The sequence below is a fragment of the Thecamonas trahens genome, assembly GCF_000142905.1.
Source record: "Thecamonas trahens ATCC 50062 unplaced genomic scaffold supercont1.56, whole genome shotgun sequence".
NCBI lineage: Eukaryota > Apusomonadida > Apusomonadidae > Thecamonas > Thecamonas trahens.
In genome coordinates, this window is record NW_013657624.1 from 56,337 (window position 1) to 77,407 (window position 21,071).

The following is a 21,071-nucleotide window of genomic DNA, read 5'->3' on the forward strand; positions in this document are numbered from 1 at the left end:
CATATAATCGTTTGTCCCTTCGCCACGCCCCCCCCCCCCCCACACACACACATCTTATCATCACCATCACCATCACCATCACATCCCTATTCCCCGATCCCTTCCCGATTCCCAGCCTCCCCCCCTCCCCCACTCCCCTCATAATCAATCACCAACGTTCAAGTAATCGTTGGCCACCTCCTCCCGCCCCACACCCGCACCACCTCACTTCCACGCCCTCTCTCCATATCCACCTCTGGCCGACTGCACTGTCGCAGCAGCCTTTCTCCCTTTTACGTATACACGTGGAAGCCATGAGCCTACCACGCCCCCACACACAACCGGCTCAACCACCACATCCACCCAGCCAGTACGGCAAGGCGTCCACCTACTCGTACTCGTACTCGTACTCCCACTCGGACGACTCATCACATCTCTCGTCATCATCATCATCATCGTCGTCGTCGTCATCATTACCGTCGCCGCCATCGTCACCGCCACTATCATCCCTCTCCGCACACCGCCATCGCCTCATCCGCCCGCTGACTCCGCCGTCCACCTCGGCTCCATCTGCGCCTCTATCATCAACAAGATATGATGAGTTCGATAGTCCGCTGCGGATGGGAAAGGCTCGCCTCAAGCTCCGCCTTCCGCCTACCACACCCGCGTTGCCCCCTCCTCCATCTTCTTCCTCAAGCGCAATCCCCCGCGCCCATCGGAGGCCGCCAGCATCGCTCGTCTCGCCACGCATCGGCCGAACCGCCATCACTCTTCCGCCACTGCCAGAATCGAATCTTGCCCGCCGTGCATCGCTCCCGCTGCCGCCTGTCGTCGTCTCTCCGCGTGCGGCCCCAGCGAGCCGATCCCGCCCATCCTCACGAAATCGGTCCCGACGAAAGCCCAAAGTGGCGATCCCCAGTGAGACCGGCCACGCCGCAGGCTACACCATGCTCGACAAGCCGCGTCGCGCCCAGATGACAGAGGCCTGCACTGGGACCCTCTACGGCGACCGCGCAGCCGCCACTGTCCGCATCGCCGCCCTCGCCTACGTCTCGCTTGTCTCGCGGACCAAGGACCGGACGGTTCTCGTCGACCTCGCCTCGCCCAGCTCGCCGGCAGCCTGCGTCGTCGCAGTCCCATCCAAGCTTGTCCGCCGTCTCACCCGCAAGTACGCTCGCCCGTCGTATGCGACCCCGTTCTGCATCTCACTCGTCAAGCTCACTCCGACCATGCGCAAGCTGCCCGGCATGATGGCCTACGAGCTAGCTCTCCGCGCAGAGCTCCTCGAGCGCAACGCCTACCGCAAGTTCTCCCGCGTTCCGCACACGACCGACGCCACCCTCTTCTCGCTTCGCTACGGCTCGCTCTTCACCACCCGCCACCGCCTCCGCTTCTTCACCCGCGCGTCATCAAGCTCCAGCTCGCCCTCAGTGACCACATCAACCCACTCACACGCCTCCTCACTGGCGCCAAGCAAGCTCTCGTCATTGCAGGCTTCCTCGGCGTCTACCTCGCCGCGTTTGTCGACGACGCCCCAGTCCACGAGCCCGCCCAAGACCACCCGCTCCACCTCGCACCGTCGTCGCTCAACGTCCTCCGCCGCACTCTCTCCGATGTCGAGCCAGGTGCCACTCCGCGCTCTATCGATACCTCGCGGCTCATTGAGCTCCCTATCTCGCGCCAAGATCGCCTCGGTGAGCTCGGCTACGAGGCGCTCTGCGTCTGGGAGCCTGACATCGATCTCAAGCTCCTCCGTGCCCCGACACTCAGCGCCGGTTCCGAGACAGCATCGGGCCCTGCCGGGCCCATCCGCATCATGCTCATTGTCGACGTCAACCTCTACCCGCTCGCCACCCCAATCCGCTTCATCAAGCCGCTCGCCATCGACGTCGACGAGCACCGCGCGCCCCTCGGCCCACCCTCGCGCGCCGCCATTCCCATCGGCTTTGATACCCTGCACGATCGCCTCATCCATGCCTCGCCACCGATCAACGTCATCAATGCCGACCTCGCTGTCTCGGCCACAAAATCCGCCGGCAAACTCGCAGTCTCCCACCTCCACCGCCGCCTCTGTGCCACCGACCACCACCTCTGACGGCTGCCGCTCTTGGCCATCACTCCCACTCAACTGTGCGCCCCCCCCCCCCCACCTTACCACTCATCAACATGGCCATCATCCCGCACGCTGCCGCAAACGCCCTCGATACCGCCCAGACTGCCCTCGACGCCCTCGCTGCTGATGTCGACCTCCTCTGTGAGCCGATCCTCGCCGCCGCAGGCGACGACGCGCCGCACGCCGCTGACGAGCTTGCCGCCGCTCGCACAGACCTCCAAGCTGCGCTCGTCGGTACCCAGCGTACGCACCTTCCTTACACACAGACACACCCTCTCTCACTCTCCCTTACCCGTACCCATCGGGTGCCATTTCCTTCATCTGTGTTCTCTGTACCCTGTTGGCCACCTCACTTTGGCGTGTCGCTCTTTTTGACGCCCTTTTCCGGAGATCGGTGTTTCTCGCTCATGATCACGCGTGATCAGAGCTCCTCACACAACATGCCCATGTTCTTCTGCGACCTTTTCCCGCTCCTCACTGCCCCCCTCCTTCCCCTATCCGCATCTAGAGCTCATTCAGCTGACCATCTCTGAGGCCGAGGACTTGCGGATGCACCAGCTGACCACCATCGACAGCCTCCGTGCCCAGCTCGCCTCAAACTCAGCCGAGCTGGCTGCCGCCTCGGCTGCCGCCGCCTCCGTTCGCTCAAGCCTCACCGCCGCAAATGCTCGCTGCGACGATCTCCGCCGTCAGCTGCAATCCGCCCGTGCTGCTGCTGCCGCCGCCACCGCTGCTCCTCCTCCTCCCCGGCCGCATCCGGCTGTCACTGTCGTTACCGCTCTCAGCCTCCCCCTGGCGGCTTTGGTGTGGTCAGCGACTCATGCAAGCGATCTCGATCTGAGCCAGGCGCCCGCCGACGCCTCTGGCTCGCTCCTCGCCACCCTTCCGGCCCTGCTGCACGCAATGGCACCCGCTGAGCACGACACCCTACCTGGGGCGGCCTTGGCAAGCCTGATCACAGCGGCAGCGGCAGCCGAGTCCGGCGCAGCCCCGGCCCGCGCCCGCCCGGCAGCCATGACCACCATGCCTGGCTGCACGGCTCTGACCGCCGGCCGTTCTTGCCGAGACCCAGGCCGTGAATCCGGCGTTGACGCACTGCGGATGGTCCTGGTCGCCGAGGCCGTTCTCGGTGCGCTCGGCAACTCGGCATCGCGGCCAACCGGGCGGCTGGCCATCCTCGAGTCCGACGGCGTCGTTGACGCCCTCACTGCCATGCTCCTCGCGCTCGTTGACGCCACCGAGGCAATGCTCACCGCCTCACCGGGCCCATCGTCGTCGACCGGCCTTCATCTCTCTGCTCAAATTGAGCTCGCTTCGCGCCTTGTCACGCTTGTCCTCATCGCCATGTTCAACATCTCGCTCGGCCAACGCGGCGCACGTGAGCTCGTCGCCCGCGAGCCCGACACCCGGTCGGCCCTCTGCTGGATCGCCCGTTCCTGGCCCTCGGACGACATCCGTGTCAAGGCAGTTCACCTCCTCTACTCTTTCCTCGAGTTCAAGGCCTTTACCCTCGCCTCTGAGCCCGAGCACGCTTCAGCTCGCGCCTTTTTTGCCGGTCTCGCCGCCGACGACAACGACACCATCCGCAACACCGCACACGCCATTCTCTCCCACCTCCACGCCAAACCGGCGCCGTCCAAGTAAAAAGGCCTCATGCTACGCCTCATGATGATGATGACGACGACGAGTAGGACGACTCGACAGATGCCTTCGCCGCCACTTCTCCCGCCAGTGCCTTGGGTCGTGGAGGAGGCACCGGCTTGGGCGGCTTGACAAGCTCCACCGGCGCGGGCTGCGACGGCGCCTCGCCCGCTAGCAGCACATCCATCTCATCCAGCTCGAGCGAGTCAAAAGTGCCCATCGTTGCCGCGTCATTCGCGCCTCGCACATGCGCCGGCACCGCCGAGACTATCACCTCGTTCCGCGTGCCACTCTCCACGGCCTTGCCACCCCTGCTGGCCTGCTCTCCAGATCCGACCACGCTCGTGAGCACGTCGACCACCTCGGGCATCCGATGCGAGTCGACGTCGCGCGCGTTGCGTGCCAGCCACGCCTGCACCCGCTTAGACTGGGGATTCGGCGCCGAGAAGCCCGCCGTCCGATGGGCGTAGATCTCGCGGACGTCTATGAAGATGAAGTAGGCCGAGAAGAGGAGGAAGGCGACAACAAGGATGACCACAAAGGCCTCGACCACAATCGTCCGCTTGTCCGACGGCTCGAGATTGCCGGCATGCATCATGTTGGCCGCAAGGAGCACACCGAGAATGCACCCGGTGAGGCACTGCTCCATCTGGTTGTACATCGGGTAAAAGTACGGCTCATAGTAGAAGAATACCGCCATCGAGACCACAAAGGTGAGAATAAGCAGTGAGATGAGAATGGTCACCGACCGCGAGAGGAAGAGCGTGAGGATGACAATGAACAGCCGCTTGCCGAGCAGCGGCAGGAGCGCGTAGTAGTACTGCGACCGGTACAGCCGGTAGAGCATGCCATACCGCCGCATCGTTCGCATCGAGAACAGCACGTGCCGATGGCGGTACAGCGTGTACGCAATGATCCCAGGAATGCCCACAATGTAGCCGAGCACTCCTGCAAGCCCAAACGGAAAGATCGACCACCACGTCTCGTCAAAACACGCCACAGACAGGTCCGCGTCCAGCATCCACCGCCCATTGCGGAGCTTGGTGCAGTCGAATAGCAGCAGTGACGACTGCGAGAGCGGAATGTACAGGATCGCCCCGAGTGTGTACGTGAGGAAGAGTGCCACAGGCTTGAGTGAGATCTGCTGCAGCTCGGCACACGGCCGGATCACAAACGGGAGGACCGAAAAGAACAGGTACATAAAACCGAGCACAAGCGCAAAGAGCACCGCAGGCAGGAAGAGCGAGACAAGATACGTTGCTGCCCACGACTTGGTCGAGCACTGCGTGGCGAACAGGTTGACGTCGATCGAGAACACGTTGAAAACGTTGAGCAGCGACCCCGCTGTCGACGTCCACGAAAAGTTGACAGAGCCAAAGAGGCCCAGCATCTGCGCACCCACAACAGCCAGCGAGATCGACGGCGGGAAGAGCCGTGACCGCCCGCCATTTGGCGTCGCACGCCACCGTGCCTCCTGCTCCGCCGCGCTCAGGTTGCGGTCCTCCATCTCCGCCATCTTTCGCCGCACAAACATGACATACAGCACCAGCGCCCCAACCACAGCACCAAGCACCACAAGGATCACAAGGAGCGCGAACAGGCCTCCAGAGCTCTTGGGGCACTTTCGGCACGTCTGATCACTCGCAGAGTAGTACCCCTCTGAGCACGCAGAGCAGAGAAAGCCCTCATGCCCCGCCGAACACCGCTGACCAAGGCATGCGCCGCGCCGCGGGCACGGCGCAAATGTGTCCGCAGACGTCGCCGCGTACCCGGGCACCGCTACAGGCAGCTCTTCGCCGCCCGCACACGTCGCTCCCACAGGGCACGCCTTACAAATCGTTCCAGGCCCTTCAAGGCTGTAGTTGTTGACCAGGCACGTGCAGTTGGCCCGCGACTCCGCGCCTTCCAGCCCATGCGTCGACGTCCCTTCGGGACACTCCTCGCACGTCAGTTGGTTCGGTTCGGCAGAGTACGTGTCGCGCCCACACGGCACGCAGTTGTCTGTCCGCGTCGGCGAAAACGTGCCTACCACACAATACGACTCAACCGAGACTACAAACGGCGCACCTGCGATCGGGTCGCCATTAATCGACACAATGAGCGTGTAAAGCCCGGGAGAACTGAGTACGTACGTCAGCGTGTACTCGCCGTTCCCGTGGTCTACCAGTGTTGTCGGGAAGCTCTCCCGCAAGTTCTTCAGCACCACAACAGGCCCGTCGCCGCCCAGCAGCCGGCGGTTCGATCCGGCATCGCGCGCCGTCACTGTCACGTTCGCCATGCGCTCCGCAAACACCGACGATACATCGCCTGATGCCGTCGATGCTGTCGCCACCGTCGCCGCCGGTAGCACTTCCACAACCACAGGATTCCCGCCGCCCACCAGACCACCGTTGACACGGACCGTAAAGCTCTTCGGCCCACTCACGTCGCCCACAACCTCGCCTGGGATGCTCACTTCCCACCACCCGTTCGTCATGTGCGACGCAACAGCGCTCGGCACTCCATCAACGGTGATCACGTCATGGCTCGAAAGGTCAACAGCGTACCCGCCCGTCGCCATCGTCTGCACCGCAAAAGTCACAGTCTCGTTGATGAGTGTGTATGGCGGATGGACCACCACGCCCTGCGCCAGGAGCCGCTCCACATCGAGCCTTCCCTGGGTGCTCATCAGCTCCGTCGTCGCCACCACCGACGACGCCGCCGGGTCCGTCATTGCACACTGCGCCGATGCCGATCCGCTCCAGGTTCCGGACCTCGGGTCGCACTCCCGCACCCCCAGCCCCACAATTGCATAGCCCGACGAGCACGAGAACGTGCACGTCTCACCGCCAGTCGTTCCCGAGCACGAGACGCCGCCATTGGCCGGTGCCGGTAGCGGCCCGCCGCACGACACTGACGTCTCAAGCGTGCATGCAAGACTCGGCGTCGGCGTCCATACCGGTGGACTCGGTCCGTTGGCTACACACTCAAACGAGCGTGGTGCCCCTGCCGCTGAAAAGTAGTTTGGCAAGCACCCAAACGTGACGACCGAGCCCACAGGCGTGTTTGGCTGCGCCATCACCTGCTGCTGGACTAGCGGTGGTGGAGCAGCATCTGGACACTCGGATGACATGAGCGCGCCACGAATCGTGGATGAAATCGCGCTCACCACATCGTTGAACGAGTCCGCCCGGGATTAAAGTTGGCCACCGCAAGATCGCGCGCCGTCCCACCACCCAGCAGCAGCAAAGGTGAGGGGTCAAACGTACCCGGCCCAGTGCCTTGATGGAGACGGACTGAGTTTCCATTCTGCCCGCCCACAATGAGGTCGACCAGGCCATCGCCGTCCAGGTCAGCGGCATCCATAGAGTTCACGTACCCACCCGAGCCAATATACTCCTGTGGTGCCTCAAAGACTCCGTTCCCAGGATTGCTGAACACCTTGGCCTGATTCCCGGTCGCGTAGCACCCAACCAGCAAGTCGAAATCGCCGTCGTTGTCGATGTCGGCGAGCCGGACCACAATCGGACTGCTGTGCGCCGTCGACACCACCACCTCGGCGCCAAAGTTGCCAGCGCCATCGTTGGGCGCCCACGCGATGCGGTTGCTGTTCGATCCGCACGCGACAACGTCAATGTGTGCATCGTTGTTGATCCGGCCCACCGCCACGTCCCGGATGTCGTTCATGCCCAGAATCGCCGGACTCTGGCTCGCAAACGTCGGGCTAGCCAGCTGCCCGTCGTGCGCGTGCCAGACCACTACCGAGGGCGCGTTGCGCCGACTCGTCACCATGTCCAAAAACCCGTCGCCGTTCAAATCGGCCAGTCGGACACGTTCCACGTTCGCCACCGCAAACTGGCCGAGCTGCGAAAACCGAGTGTTGGCGTCGGCGGCATCCGTGTTGACAAAGTAGCGGACGACGTGCGAACTATGCGATGCAACCGCAATGTCGAGCGACGCAGAGCCCGCAAAATGGCCCGCAGCAAGCCCGCGCGCGCTCGTTGCCACACCAACATCATACGGGCCAACCAGCTCGAGGTACTTGCCACTCGGCTGCACATTCTCGTACCACACTACAGCGTCGCCCGAAGCAGCCGCCACGTCGGGATCGCCATCGCCATCGGCGTCAAAGGCAATGACCCCATACACCGCTGAAGCTGTCGGTGTGACCTCAAACAGCGGTGCAAAGTACGGCCGACCTTCTGCGTCGTTGCCCACGTTCATCCGCACATCCACCCTGTGCAAGTTCGAATCGACGAGCACCACGTCCGGCCGCCCGTCACCATTGCCATCAACAACCTCGATGTCACGGATCTCAATCACCGAGTCATAAACCTTAACCTGCTCCGCAAACGGCATCGTCCCGCTTCCGCCGTCGTTGATCGCAAGCACAACGTCGTTCGACTTGCGGAAGACAAGGTCGAGGAGGCCATCGCCGGTAAAGTCGTAAGCCGCCACCTCGCGCGCGTTCGTAGACGTGACAACCAATGAGGAGAAGACGCCACTGCCATCGTTGACAAGCACAACAACCTCGTTCTGCCCGGCCACCACCACGTCGTCCGGACTGCCATCGCCACCCACGTCAGCCACCAGAACATCGTTAGGCTGAGTGAGCTCGGCGATGGCAACCGCGTCTAGAGCGTAACCACCTCCCACCGAAGTCGGGTGCCCATAGCACACGTACACCTTGCCGCTACTGTAATCGGCAACAACAACGTCAGTCTTGCTCTGATCGCCTTCAAGCGAGCCGACGGCCAGAGAGTAGATGCTGCCAAAGTCACCCATGATCTTTCTGGGGTGGGTAAACAGCTCATCGGCCTTTTCACCAGCCAAAAGGCCAAAGTTGTAAGCCACGTATACGGTGTTTGAAGAGGCGTGAACAAAGTCCAGATGACCATCACCATCCACATCATGAATGATGACAGAACGGATCGAGCTGATCTGGACCGAGAGAATTGTCGAAGTATCAAAGGAAATAATGTTGGGAATGCCGGTATTCCGGTAGAACCTCACACCCTGGTTTGCAACGTAGGCGGTAAGTAGGTCTGTCGCACCATCGCCATCCAGGTCACCTGCATCCACAACGACCGCACTCGACAAGGTATCGACCAACTCCATGGGTCCGTAACCGTTTCCGAGAGAGGCAAAGCAGACGAGTCCATCATAGTACGATGCCACACAAATGTCCAGTCCAGCATCTCCCGAGTTGTCCGCATCAAGTAGTGCTGCTGAGTAAGGTGCGTTGAGTTGGGAGCTTGTTTGAGTGAGGATAAAGTGGGGCGAGAGTTGAACAGGACTTGCAGCTGCGAACATTGCAAGCCATAGGCAGAGGCAAAGCGAAAGAGAGAGGAAGCTGCGCCGTGCAAGAACCATGCACCGCCTCACCACATCCGTGTATGACATGTTGCGTATGCTTGTGCGTATGACTACTCCTTCAACTGGTGAAGAGAGTCGAATGGCGGTGGGTGCAGTTGCCGTTGCGTGGCGGGCCGGAAAGGGGGGGGGGGGGGGGGAGTGGTTTTTTTGGATTGGGGCGCCTACATGGCCAGCCCCAGTGGAAGAGAGGATACTACAGGTTAGCCCGAAGTGAAGAAGCCGATGCGGCGGCCGTAGAGCTCGCGGAAGCGGTTGTAGAGCGCAGGCTGGCGCTGCTGAAGGACGTCGGGCGCGGTACAGAAGCAGACCATGATGGCGGCGACACCCGAGTTGACGACCTCAAAGACAGTCGAGGCCTCGATGAGGCCGATGAAGAAGCAGATGATGACAAGGACGATGAGGTAGGGCAGGGCGTGAGCCGAGGTGCCGAGCTCGTAAGCGCCCCAAGCAAAGGCGGCAAGGGCGACCATGAGGCCCGAGACAAAGGACGAGAAGCCGAGGACCGAGCCGATGAGGTCATCGTTGACGATCACGTCAAAGCCGTGCGACTTGAACAGATCCCAGGTGTCCGACGCAGCCTCGCGGTAGCCCTTGCCGTAGACAGCGACCTGGGTAAAGGCGTAGACGTTAAAGTACTGGACGAGCGACTCGATGCAGCCGAGGAGGCAGTCGGCGCAGGCGACAACAAACTGGTTGCGGTTGGCACGGCGCGCCGAGCGGAGAACAAAGCGGACGGTCTGGATGACGGCAATGATGAGCGAGCCGAAGCAGACTGAGCCGAACGAGTACGTCGTTGCACGCTTGAACGCGCCCACCGTCGGGTTGGCCGGGAACTCGGCCGAGCCGGCGAAAAAGTACCACGTGGCAAAGGTGCCAGCCGAGGTCACGTGGATCACGTTCTTGATCACCTGCGCCACCCAGTAAAAGACAAAGACGCAGAGGACGTAGAGCCCAGCGTTGTTGATGTTGGCCGCCGACGAGGCGCCAAAGACCCACATCACCACCCACGTCAGCAGAGCAAAGAGCGAGAGGAACGAGAAGCCGACCATGGCCGGGAACTCGTGCACCACGCCAACCGTCGTCGCCAGCATCTGCGCCGCAAACGGAATCCGCCGCCGCCAGAAAAAGTAGAACAGGACAGAGATGCAAGCAAAGAAGAGCCAGATGAGCCCGCCAATGATGATGCCGTACGCAAAGAACAGGATGGCGATGCCAAAGCAGATGACCACGTTGGTGATGAGCGCAATGTAGATCATCTGCTTCGGGAACTGCTTGCAGATCTGGAGCCAGAGCGCTGCAAACAGAAGGCCCAGCCCGGTGCAGTACGCCGCAATCCGGCCCATCTTGCGCAGCAGCTCCGGATCGAGGTCGCTCCCGGATGACTTCTCCTGCCCATCGTTTTCCGAGTGCTTGTGCTCGTTGAGGAAGTTGCGGTTCCACGTTGCGGCCGAGAAGACGACGAATGCTGCACAGAGTCGCACGTGCGAGGTCACGGGTTGGTGCGTGAGAGGGGGGGGGGGAGATGGGTGAGTGTGAGCGGAACGGAACAGGGGGGGACGGGGACGGGGATGGGGACGGGGACGGGAAGGCAGGGGAGGGGGAGGAAGGGGGAGGGAGAGGGGGGGAGTCAGGGAAAGGGCGTGGCGGCCATGACGGCGGGGTTGATCGTGTTCGTGATCGTGATCAAAAGCTGGGAGGCACAGGGAAGGGGGGCAGGGGAGGGGGGACAGGGGAGGGGAGCAGGGGAGGGGACGGCAAGCAAGACGGTGGGTGTCAGGGGATGACGGCCACCGGAGAGTGGAGGGGGAGGGCGAGGGCGAGGGGCGTGGCGGAGGGCATGCGCGTACCCACGAGGAGGAGGACAAAGGCGACCGCGAAGGGCACGTCCTTCCACAGCGACGGCGGAGCGGGCGGCGGGCCCTGTCGCCGGCCATGCTCATTGGCGATGAGCGGAGCTTGATCAGAGTACATCGGAGGAGGTGCGCTACTCACACCTTTGCCCACAGGCTCGGTATATCCCGGCGGCGGAAGGCCTGACGATGACGACATGCCGTGGTGACTTGCGACGAGTGCCACACTTATCGCCACCACGGCCACGGCCACGACCACGACCACGACCACGACCACGACCACGACCACGACTACAACCACAACCACTCCTCTCCATCTACACACACACGCACATACACACACACACACATACACACACACACACACATATACTTCCTTCTCAGAAAATCACATCATGTTCTCCATGCTTGGACTCTGCCGTGGAGTGACCATGGGTTGGCGGCGGACGGCTACATCGGGAAAGGTGGCCGGAGCAGCAGGCGTGGCTGGTCTGGGCAGGCTTCATGAACACATTGCTCAGGCTTCGTCGCAGGCATTTGATTCAGCACGGGCAAAGGTAGACAGTCTGAACAAGCGGCCGTCGAACGAGACACTGCTCCGGCTGTATGCGCTGTACAAGCAGGCGACGGTTGGCCCGTGCGAGACTGATCGTCCGTCGATGCTCAACATGGTCAACCGCGCAAAGTGGGATGCTTGGCACGGACTGAGTGACATGCCGCAGGAGGACGCCCAGGATGCATACATCCAGCTGGTCGATGGCCTGGTCAAGGAAAATGCCGACGAGATGGCATCGACATCAGACAGCGCCGCCGCCGCTCCGGCTCAAGGCTACCTGCCTGAGTCGTCCAACATGCGGACCGAGATGCTGGACAACGGAGTGGCGCATGTCCAGCTGACCTCGCTCACTGTGGCGCCGTCGTTCTTTACCGATCTGGGTGCCACCTTTTCGGCGCTCGGGGCCATGCCCGAGGTCAACGTGGTGGTGCTCTCTGCGGAGCGTGGGGCGCGGGCCTTCTCGTACGGGCTCAACGTCGAGGCTACCATGGCCGAGTTTGGGCATGTGCTGATGGACAAGTCGCGCAAGCCGGAAATGTACGCCGAGCTGAAGAAGTGGCAGGCCTCGATCTCGACGCTGGCCACCATCGAGGTCCCGGTCATCGCTGCCGTCCACTCGCACTGCATCGGCGCCGGCGTTGACATCATCACCGCCGCCGACATCCGCCTCGCCGCCCGCGACGCCAACTTTTCAGTCCGTGAGGCCCAGCTCGGCATCACCGCCGACATGGGCTCGCTCCAGCGGCTGCCGCACATTGTGGGCCAGGGCCACACACGCCACCTTGCGCTCACCGCTTGCGACGTCGACGCGCCCACCGCCGCCGCCATGGGCCTCGTTGCGCCACAGCTCGCCGACGACGCCGACGCCGTCATCGACGCCGCACTCGACATGGCCCAGACCATCGCCGCCAACCCGCGCCCGGCCGTCACCGGCACCAAGCACATCCTCAACCATCTCATCGACAACTCGGTCGAGTCGGAGCTCGACTACGTCGCGCTGTACAACACGGCCGTCCTTGACTTTGACGTCATCTCCGAGGCGTACATCAAGGCCCAAAAGGCGCGCGCTGCCGCCAAGGCCAACAACTAATACCCGTCTTGAACCACGACCAGAATGGGAGGAAAGGGGAGAGAGAGAGAGAGGGGGGGGGGGGGGAGCAATCTGGTCGGCACTCGCACCACATCGCGTGTCGACATCGGGACCGAGACCAAGCACGACTGCGCCGCACCACTCGACGCACCGACTGACCAACCATGTCCAGTGTACGTATCCGACCGATCACCCACACCTGAGCTAGAGAATGTTCCCATAGCCTATGGATACATGCTGGGGAAGGGGAAGGCTGGGCTGACTGTCTGGCCCGGCTGTGTGTGGTGGTGGTGGTGCTGGCTGGCGGAGAGGAGGAGGGGAGGGGGGAGGGGAGAGGGGGAGGCTGTGGTCGTGAAGCCTTCAGTGGCTTCGCGAAGGTTTCGGTCGCCGAGACGGCATGGGTGGGCGCGACTTGCTTGGCATCCAAGGCCTGCATCATGATGTTTGAGAGCGGGGAAAGTAGCTAGTGAGGAAGATATAGAGCTTCTGGTGGTAGAGGTTAATACTGGTTGTCCTGAGGGGTGGGAATCGTTTGTATGGGTGGGTAGAAGGGTGACCCGAAGCCGCCCCCTCGTGTCCGAGTGATCGTGATCGCGATCATGATCATGATCATGATCACGAACACGATCCTTGGCCAGGGGCTGCGGTCATGCTGCTGCACATGGGCATGGGCATGGATTGGTGAGTCACGACTGTGCACTTGTACACTGGCCACACTCAAAGACAGTATGCCATACTCACTTGCTCATTATGGTGGTCAACAGGCTGAAGCGCTCAAGAACGAGGGCAACGCGGCCTTTACGGCCAAGGACTACGAGACGGCCGTGGCCAAGTTTACGGCGGCCATTGAGGCCGACGCCAACTACCATGTGGCGTACTCGAACCGCTCGGCGGCGTACTCAGCAATGGGAAAGTACGACGATGCTCTGGCTGACGCCGAGAAGGTGATCGAGATCAAGGGCGACTGGCCTAAGGGCTACCTGCGCAAGGCCACTGCGCTCCGGTTCCTGGGGCGGACTGACGACGCGATGGCTGCCTACGACACTGGCCTGGAGGCTACGTCGGGTGCGCAGGCTATTGCCGATGCCAAGGCCAAGTTTGAGGCCGAGGCCGCGCCTGCCAATCCGCTCGCCTCGCTCTTTGACGAGACGGTGTGGACTAAGATTGCGACCAACCCGCAGACGCGCGAGTACATGAGCCAGCCGGACTTTGTGCAGATGATCCAGGCGGTGCAGAATGACAAGTCCGGGACTGCCGTCCAGCAGTACATGCAGGATCCGCGGTTCCAGGCCGTCTTCATGATGCTCCTCGGCGCCAACATGCCGCCCGGCGCCAACAACCCATTTGCGGCCGCCGCCGCCGACGGTGCGGCAGCCGCCGCCGAGTCATCGGCCCCGCCGTCGAGCTCGCAGCCCGAGCCGGCGCCCGAGCCGGTGCCCGAGCCCGAGCCCGAGGTCGACGAGGAGGCCAAGGCCCGCGCCGAGACCAAGGCCCGCGCCGACGCTATCAAGAGCGAAGGCAATGCGCTGTACAAGAAGGGCAAGTTTGACGACGCACTCGCCAAGTACCGTGAGGCTGAGTCGCTCCTCCCTGACGAGGTCACGTACATCCTCAACCAGGCCTCGGTCTTCCTCGAGAAGGGCGAGTACGAGACGTGCATTGAGACGTGCGAGAAGGCTATGGACGTTGCCCGCGAGACCCGCGCCGACTACGCCACCCTTGCCAAGATCCTCACCCGCAAGGGCAACTGCTTCCTCCGCCAGAAGATGTACGACGAGGCCATTGCTGCGTTCGAGTCGGCTCAGCGCGAGCACCGCACCGCGCCCACGCTCAAGCTCATCAACAAGACCAAGCGCCTCAAGCGCGAGGCCGCCGCCAAGGCGTACTACGACGACGACAAGGCCGCCGCCGCCAAGGCCGAGGGAAATGACGCCTTCCGCGCCCAGGACTATCCGACCGCTGTCAAGCACTACACCGAGGCTATCAAGCGCAACCCGAAGGACCACACGTTCTACTCCAACCGCGCCGCGTCGTACATCAAGCTCGGCGCCCTGCCCGAGGCTCTCAAGGACATCGAGGCCTGCCTCGAGATCAAGCCCGACTTTATCCGCGCCTACTCGCGCCGTGGCCAGATCGAGTTCCTCATGCGTCAGTACCACAAGTGCATCGACACGTACCAGACCATGCTCGAGCTCGAGCCCGAGAACACAGAGGCCAAGGAGCAGATGATCAAGGTCGAGAACGCCATCCGCGCCCGCGAGCTCAACCCGCCGGGCACTCCCGAGGAGCAGGAGGCCGAGCGCGCACGCGCCCTCTCCGACCCGGACATCCAGCGCCTCTACGCCGACCCCAACGTCCAGTCGGCTCTCCAGGCCATGGCCTCAGACCCCGCCGCCGCCAAGGACCTCATGGCCGACCCGTCCATGTCGGTCAAGATTCTCAAGCTCCGTGCCGCTGGCGTCATCCGCTTTGGCTAACGCGGGCAGTAAACATCGCTTCGGCTCCCATCGCCCCCCAATGCCCACCAGCAGCCGAGCACTGCCCGTCCGTTAGAAGCCACACTTGTCTTGCACCCCGCCCAGCCCGTCTAGCCGGTCTTTCTTGCACTCATGGCCGCCCACGCCGAGTCTACCGAGCTTGTGGCCCTCCTCCGTCGCCGATGCGGCGATCCCGAGGCTGCGCTTGCCGCCTGCCGCCAGCGCGAGGGTCCCCTCCATCCAAAGTGTCGCAAGTGTACGTCGATGCCAGTAGCCGAGTAAGGGGGGAGGGGGGGGGGGGGGGGAGCAGGAGCGATGAACTCACGAGGTTTTTCACACGAAATGCGCGAAAAAATGCTGCATGCCGAATGGTGCCCGATGAACGTGACGCGGGCCGGGCTGGCGGGTTGCGGGAGCAGTTGAGACTGCGGTGGGCCTCTGCAGGGCACGGGCCGGGTGCCCGTCCATCGTAGCCGACTACGAAGCGTGTCTTGAGGTCCATCTCCAGAGCGCTGCAGGCGGCGATGCGGCAGCCAGCCAGCTGGATCTCATGGCGCAGCATCCCGAGACAGCAGTGTGTCAGGCGGAGGCGAGCAAGCTGTCGACATGCGCCATGGCGGTGGCCCAGCTAGTCGACGGCGCACCGGCGCCTGTGCCCCGCGGGGTGGAGGCCGAGCTCACCGCCGCTTGCCGCAAGGTCAACGACAAGCTCGCGGCGTGCGAAGCGAGACAATCACGCGGTGTGGTCCCTGCTCAACCTGGGGCGTGTGCCAAGGCCAGGGAAGCCGCCCTCCTCTGCGCAGGCCGGGTCGTCTGCCCGGCCGACACGGCTGCGCTCTCGGCCTGCCGCACTCGCACCCTCTGGGGATGGCTCCCGTTTGCAGACTGCGAGCCTGCGACCGATGCTGTCCACCGATGCCTTGCCGCCTTTTACGCCACTCTGGCCAAGCGGAAGCAGCTCAATGCCGCCGCCGGTCGATGATGGTTTAGCCCGGGGGCTCGATGAGCGGGGAGGGCTACCAGGGCTACATCGAGATGTGAGAGGAAGATGGCCGTCTGCCTGTGTGAAGGAGATCATCCAAAGCAACAGAAAGAGAAAGAACGAGAGCGAGGGCGTGGATGAGGCCAAGCACGCATAGACAAGGGCAAGAAGAGCGAGGACAAAGGGGACGAAATCGAGATCGAGAGGCGAGAGAGAACGAGGGCAAGCGAGTGAGCGAGGACGAGAGACGAGGGTGAGATCGAGAGGCGAGAGAGCGAGGGCGAGCTCAGCGATGTGTACATCTCGACAGTCTAGGCAGTGCGGAGGATGATGTGGACGCCCGAGTCAGTGTCGACGACATCAGAGAGGTCACCGACAGCCAGGGCAAAGGTAGCATCCTCAAAGGGCTTCTGCATCTGGCCACGGGTAAAGTGACCCAGATCACCACCATTACGAGCAGAGGAGCAGTCGGAGAGCTCAGTAGCAGCATCGGCAAAGGTCACTTCGCCCGACACAATCCGCTCACGGATGGCTTTGAGCTGAGCAATGGCATCGCTCTTGTCGGTGGCACGGATTCGCTCGCCGTCCGGGTCGCGCCACGACGCCAGACGCCGCGAGCCAGAGTGCTTGATGAGGAGGTGCGAGGCACGGACAGAGGAAGACATCTTGCTTGAATGAGGTAGTTGAAAGGTGTGGGGTGTGGGGTGTGGGGGTGAGGGGAAGGGGGGGGGGGGAGGGAGGCTTTTGCCTGCCCACTTGCTTTTGGCGCTCTTTGTTCTGTCGGTCGGTCGGTCGCCGGTCGGTTGCTGGACGGTCGCAGGTCGCTGGTTGGTCGCTGGTTGGTCGCTGGTTGGTCGAGATCGGTTGCAGATCGGTTGCAGATCGGTCGCAGATCGGTCGCAGATCGGTCGCAGATCGGTCGCTGGTTGGTCGAGATCGGTTGCAGATCGGTCGCAGATCGGTCGCAGGTCGGTTGTAGATCGGTCGCAGATCGGTCGCAGATCGGTCGCAGATCAGTTACAGGTCGGTCGCAGATCGGTCGTAGGTCAGTCGCAGATCGGTCGCAGATCGGTCGCGGGGCAGATCGGTCGCAGATCGGTCGCAGGTCGGTCGCAGATCAGTTACAGGTCGGTCGCAGATCGGTCGTAGATCGGTCGTAGGTCGGTCGCAGGTCGGCCGGTCGATCACTTGGGAACGTCATACTTGCACATTGGACAGTTGGAGACGCGCCGGAGCCACTCGTCGATGCATTGCGTGTGGAAGACGTGGAGGCATGGGAGCGTTTTGGCTGCTTGCCCGGCCACGAGCTCGGAGAGACAGACGACGCAGGTCAAGGTGTCACCACTGCTGGTCGGCGGCGCACTCTGGCCGACGACAAAGGTCGGCAGCGCGTCGATGGCCGCATCTGATGCCCCTCGCGGAACCGCTGGGCCCATCCGCTCCTCAAGCTCCATCATCTCCTCGTACGACAGCTCACCGGCGCCGCCAAAGCCCGGCGGAAGCACAACCGCAGGCGTGCCGTCGTCACGGAGCCCGCGGATGCGGTTGAACGTCTGTGGAGTGATGACAAGCCGATCACCGGCCCGCCCCAGAGAGTTGGGCATCCTACTCAGCGGATCGGCCCTTCGCCGCCATCCAGCCACATCCACATCACCAAAGTCGTCGTCCGGCATCTCCCCCCCCATCTGCCGCAGCTGCCATGCCAACATGGCCGCCGTCTCGCTCCTCCAATCATCGACGACGTCGGAATCTTCCGAGCTGCTGCCGCCGCCCAGCGCGTCGCGCGCCAGCGCCCGCTCTGCTGCCTCGCGTGCCTCCTGCGCTCGCCGCCTTGACCGCCGCACCTGCTCCCGCCGGAATGCCTCCTCCTCCTCCTCCTGCAGAGCCCTCGCCAGTGCCTCATCCGACATCACATCAGCGTGCCGAGTCTCCGCCAAAGGCACTTCCGCTTTGTCCACCGTCTCATACACCGCAGCCCGCGCCGCCTCGCTAGCCGCCAGTGACGCCGCCAGCGATCGCATCAGAGCCTCGTTGCCGTCAATAGTCATCCGACTGTCACCCATCGTCCGCCCAGAGCTCTGTCTCATGCCTCGCCAACTATTCATCCCCGTCCCCGTCGCCGCCGTCGTCGTCGTCGCCGCCGCCGTCGTCGTCGTCGTCGCCGCCGTCGTTGTTGTCGTCGTCGTCGTCGTCCGTCTCGAGGCGTCGCCGCCGCGGCCAGCAAGCCCATCACCTGCGCCTGCTCCTCGTCCCTGTTGCTGGGCCAGGTACCGCTCCCGGGCCGCACGACGGACTTGGGCAAGCTGCTCGTCCATGCTCCTGGGGGAGGGGGGGGGGGGGGTTGGTGACGGGGGGGGGGTTCGTGGAGGAGGGGAAGGGCAGGAGAGTCAGCCCAGTCAAGTCGGGCAGGTGTGTGACGTGAAGGGGGCAGAGTGAGTGACAGGCATGGTCGACTCATGGCGTGTTATGGCACTTGGTCACATAGGACGGAGGGGAGGGAGGGGGGGGGGGAAGGGGGTGGGGTCGAGGGAGTTGACGAGTTAGATCGACTCCTGGAGGAGCTTGTGCATGTCCTCCAGGCGAGTGGAGAGCGAGAGGTCGAGGTACTTGTCGCCGATCTCAACAATGTAGCCGCCGAGGATGTCCTTGTCGACCTGGGTGGTGAGCTCAAGCGACTCGCCCTTGGCGAGGTACTTGGTCTCGAGCTCCTTCTTGAGCGCCGCCACCTCGTTGGACGACATCTCCTGGGCAAGGGTGACGGTGGCAATGACCTCACCACGCTCGGCGATCATCATGGAGCGGTAGGCGGCGATGATGACATCAGCATCAGCCAGGCGGTTCGACTGAGCAAGGACGCCAAAGAACGCCTTGGTCACCTTGGACGCGTTCGAGAGCGCCGCATCGAGAACCTTGAGCTTCTCGTCACCCGACACAAACGGGTTCTTGAGGAAGGCCGCAAACTTGGCCGACGACTCGATGGCGCCGCCGATCGAGGCCAGGTCACCCTCAACCTGCGCGGTAGCCTTGGACGCCGCAGCAGCCCGGTAGAGCGCCGTGGCGTAACGCCCAGACACACCAAAGAGCTTCAGCGGAGCACCGCCCGAGGACGAAGCCGCGGCAGTAGCCGCATATGTGCGCTGTGACCAGAGTAACCGACCAACACACCGACGAGCAAGCCAACCGAGTCAACAAAGCAAGCCAGACCAGGTAGCCGAGACAACGATAAAAGACAAAGATGGAGACAGAGAAGTAGACCGAGATGTGGAGTGAGCGAGAGAGGGGAAGCCAGGCCAGCGAGACCATCACATCAATCCGCGTCCATCCAGCAGCAGCAGCAGCATCAGCAGCAGCAGCAGTAGCAGTTGCAAACAGCAGCAATAACAGTTGTATGCAGCGTATACAATGGTAGTGAGTGAGTATGGTGGTGGGGGTGGTCGGCTCCGGCTCCCGGGCTCCCGCTCCCTGGCTGTGGGCTCCGAGCTCGGGTCGGTCATTGAAAAATTGACGCTGTGCTGGCAACGCGACACAGCGACGGGGGATGGGCATAGGGGAAGCACAAGACAAGCACATTGTAGACAGGTTGGCTAGGATTGTACACCAGTCTTTGTTCTCTGTAGTAGACATACTTGGGGCATCTCATATAGACTATACGTGGCGACAGAGCCTTGCCCAACCTGGCCATTCCCTCCCCCCCCTCGCCTCCCCGTCGAACCACCGCCGCCAACCCGCAGCGCATCCAAAAACTGAGCACACAGCTGGCCCGTTTGAACCCTATGGTACACACGCACACACACCGCCACACACACACCACACCACATCCCGCCCTTCTTCTCTTGTGGCAAGGATACAACGTTCACAAGGGACAACACGTACAGTAGCAGTCAGAGTGGCAGCAGCCAGACGGGTCCGAGCAAGGCTAAACATAGTGGACAAGGCGTCGAGTGGTGTCCGAGGCCAAGTTTCGCCCGCTCGCTCACGGTGCCGGTCGCTGGCTCGCCTCCCCCCGCCCCCCCCTCGATTCGAATGTGACTTTTAGGTTTCGTTCGCTCGCCAAGCGCCCGCGCTCGCCGCGCCATCATCCATGCACACCACATAGTACGACATACATGGATAGCGGTAGAGATAGCAACACGTAGCGTGAGTATGGGTGTGGGTGGATGGCCATATGTGGTTCTAGCGACTCACCCGTGCATGATGCGGATGGCGGGACGACTGGCTTGGTTACACTCGTCGCGGATTGTCGTCTGTCAATGGCCTTTCGTTCGCTTGTGGGACGGGTCTTCCCCTCCATGCTTCCTGCCAGCGCGGCTTCTGCCCACGTTGCACGCGACAGACTTCAGATCATCCTTGCCAAGTCGCGCATGGACGCATCGTCGTCACTGACAGAAGCTGTTGACATGGCCAAGATGCAGGAGGATCTCCTTGCCGTCGTCCGCGTACGTGCCCGCTGTCGCCAGCCCGTGATCACGACCGTGATCACCGCCCTGATCGCCACCCTGCAGGAAAAGGCCACCACGCCCTGCACCCCCTCCCCCTCCCCTTCCCCACCGCCAAGCCCAGGCCCTCCCACCATGGCCATGATACTCACTCTCTATGCCTCCCCTTGCCATCTTCAGAAGCATCTCAAGACCTCTTATGACGTCGCCACCGACGACATTGTGTGCAACAGTACGTTTTGGCGCGCAACTTTGGCTCGGCCGCCGCGGCCTACGCGCCATGGCTATGACCGGTGCCAACTCTGGAGAGGACGAGACAGAGTAAGAGAGCGGAAGGGGAGGAGAGGCGAGACGGGCAGTACTTACGGAGAATGATGGGGAATGTGGCGTGGGCGGGGGTAGTCCGTCGGGATGGCAGCCTCGAGGTGTTCGAGCTGCAGATTAACATGAACGCGTAACCTCTTGCCGGCAATGGCGCGGAAGGGTGGGGGCGGGAAGGAGGGCCTGCCGCATACCGTCTTGGGGCTCGGGGCTGAGCTGGCGTTTCTTGCTGGGCATGCTGGCGATGGTGACACAACTCGTGGCCATGGCC

General features: G+C 62.7%; 11 protein-coding genes across 11 annotated transcripts; 6 read left to right on the forward strand and 5 right to left on the reverse strand.

Moving 5' to 3' along the window:
* Positions 1-926: 926 nt before the first annotated feature.
* AMSG_10284 (uncharacterized protein) lies at positions 927-2,074 on the forward strand (the record flags this gene model as incomplete). Its single annotated transcript, XM_013898309.1, has 2 exons — positions 927-1,409; positions 1,454-2,074. 2 exons carry the CDS (start codon positions 927-929, stop codon positions 2,072-2,074), a joined length of 1,104 nt encoding a protein of 367 aa, XP_013753763.1.
* A 71-nt stretch (positions 2,075-2,145) lies between these two features.
* On the forward strand, positions 2,146-3,736 carry AMSG_10285 (uncharacterized protein; the record flags this gene model as incomplete). The annotated part of the gene is made up of 2 exons (XM_013898310.1): positions 2,146-2,335; positions 2,601-3,736. The coding sequence occupies 2 exons, from the start codon at positions 2,146-2,148 to the stop codon at positions 3,734-3,736; spliced, it is 1,326 nt and encodes a 441-aa protein (XP_013753764.1).
* On the reverse strand, positions 3,574-8,830 carry AMSG_12340 (uncharacterized protein; the record flags this gene model as incomplete). The annotated part of the gene is made up of 2 exons (XM_013898369.1): positions 3,574-6,625; positions 6,982-8,830. The coding sequence occupies 2 exons, from the start codon at positions 8,828-8,830 to the stop codon at positions 3,756-3,758; spliced, it is 4,719 nt and encodes a 1,572-aa protein (XP_013753823.1). The 3' UTR covers positions 3,574-3,755.
* A 385-nt stretch (positions 8,831-9,215) lies between these two features.
* On the reverse strand, positions 9,216-11,157 carry AMSG_10288 (CTL-like protein). The gene is made up of 2 exons (XM_013898311.1): positions 10,936-11,157; positions 9,216-10,553 (listed from the first exon to the last, which is right to left on the reverse strand). The coding sequence occupies exons 1-2, from the start codon at positions 11,135-11,137 to the stop codon at positions 9,289-9,291; spliced, it is 1,467 nt and encodes a 488-aa protein (XP_013753765.1). The 5' UTR covers positions 11,138-11,157; the 3' UTR covers positions 9,216-9,288.
* A 176-nt stretch (positions 11,158-11,333) lies between these two features.
* AMSG_10289 (enoyl-CoA hydratase/carnithine racemase) lies at positions 11,334-12,584 on the forward strand (the record flags this gene model as incomplete). The annotated part of the gene is made up of 1 exon (XM_013898312.1): positions 11,334-12,584. The coding sequence occupies one exon, from the start codon at positions 11,334-11,336 to the stop codon at positions 12,582-12,584; it is 1,251 nt and encodes a 416-aa protein (XP_013753766.1).
* A 54-nt stretch (positions 12,585-12,638) lies between these two features.
* Positions 12,639-15,091, forward strand: AMSG_10290 (stress-induced protein sti1). Its single transcript, XM_013898313.1, has 2 exons — positions 12,639-12,757; positions 13,349-15,091. Exons 1-2 carry the CDS (start codon positions 12,749-12,751, stop codon positions 15,059-15,061), a joined length of 1,722 nt encoding a protein of 573 aa, XP_013753767.1. The 5' UTR covers positions 12,639-12,748; the 3' UTR covers positions 15,062-15,091.
* A 102-nt stretch (positions 15,092-15,193) lies between these two features.
* On the forward strand, positions 15,194-16,179 carry AMSG_10291 (uncharacterized protein; the record flags this gene model as incomplete). Its single annotated transcript, XM_013898314.1, has 2 exons — positions 15,194-15,290; positions 15,481-16,179. The coding sequence occupies 2 exons, from the start codon at positions 15,194-15,196 to the stop codon at positions 16,041-16,043; spliced, it is 660 nt and encodes a 219-aa protein (XP_013753768.1). The 3' UTR covers positions 16,044-16,179.
* Positions 16,180-16,354: 175 nt separating this feature from the next.
* Positions 16,355-16,708, reverse strand: AMSG_10292 (peptidyl-prolyl cis-trans isomerase Pin1; the record flags this gene model as incomplete). Its single annotated transcript, XM_013898315.1, has 1 exon — positions 16,355-16,708. One exon carries the CDS (start codon positions 16,706-16,708, stop codon positions 16,355-16,357), a length of 354 nt encoding a protein of 117 aa, XP_013753769.1.
* A 482-nt stretch (positions 16,709-17,190) lies between these two features.
* On the reverse strand, positions 17,191-18,358 carry AMSG_10293 (uncharacterized protein; the record flags this gene model as incomplete). The annotated part of the gene is made up of 3 exons (XM_013898316.1): positions 17,191-18,095; positions 18,142-18,239; positions 18,338-18,358. The coding sequence occupies 3 exons, from the start codon at positions 18,356-18,358 to the stop codon at positions 17,228-17,230; spliced, it is 987 nt and encodes a 328-aa protein (XP_013753770.1). The 3' UTR covers positions 17,191-17,227.
* Positions 18,359-18,546: 188 nt separating this feature from the next.
* AMSG_10294 (ATP synthase) lies at positions 18,547-19,989 on the reverse strand. The gene is made up of 2 exons (XM_013898317.1): positions 19,917-19,989; positions 18,547-19,180 (listed from the first exon to the last, which is right to left on the reverse strand). The coding sequence occupies exons 1-2, from the start codon at positions 19,965-19,967 to the stop codon at positions 18,584-18,586; spliced, it is 648 nt and encodes a 215-aa protein (XP_013753771.1). The 5' UTR covers positions 19,968-19,989; the 3' UTR covers positions 18,547-18,583.
* A 287-nt stretch (positions 19,990-20,276) lies between these two features.
* AMSG_10295 (cell division topological specificity factor MinE) lies at positions 20,277-20,941 on the forward strand. Its single transcript, XM_013898318.1, has 3 exons — positions 20,277-20,479; positions 20,660-20,711; positions 20,882-20,941. Exons 1-3 carry the CDS (start codon positions 20,294-20,296, stop codon positions 20,935-20,937), a joined length of 294 nt encoding a protein of 97 aa, XP_013753772.1. The 5' UTR covers positions 20,277-20,293; the 3' UTR covers positions 20,938-20,941.
* The last annotated feature ends 130 nt before the right edge of the window (positions 20,942-21,071 follow it).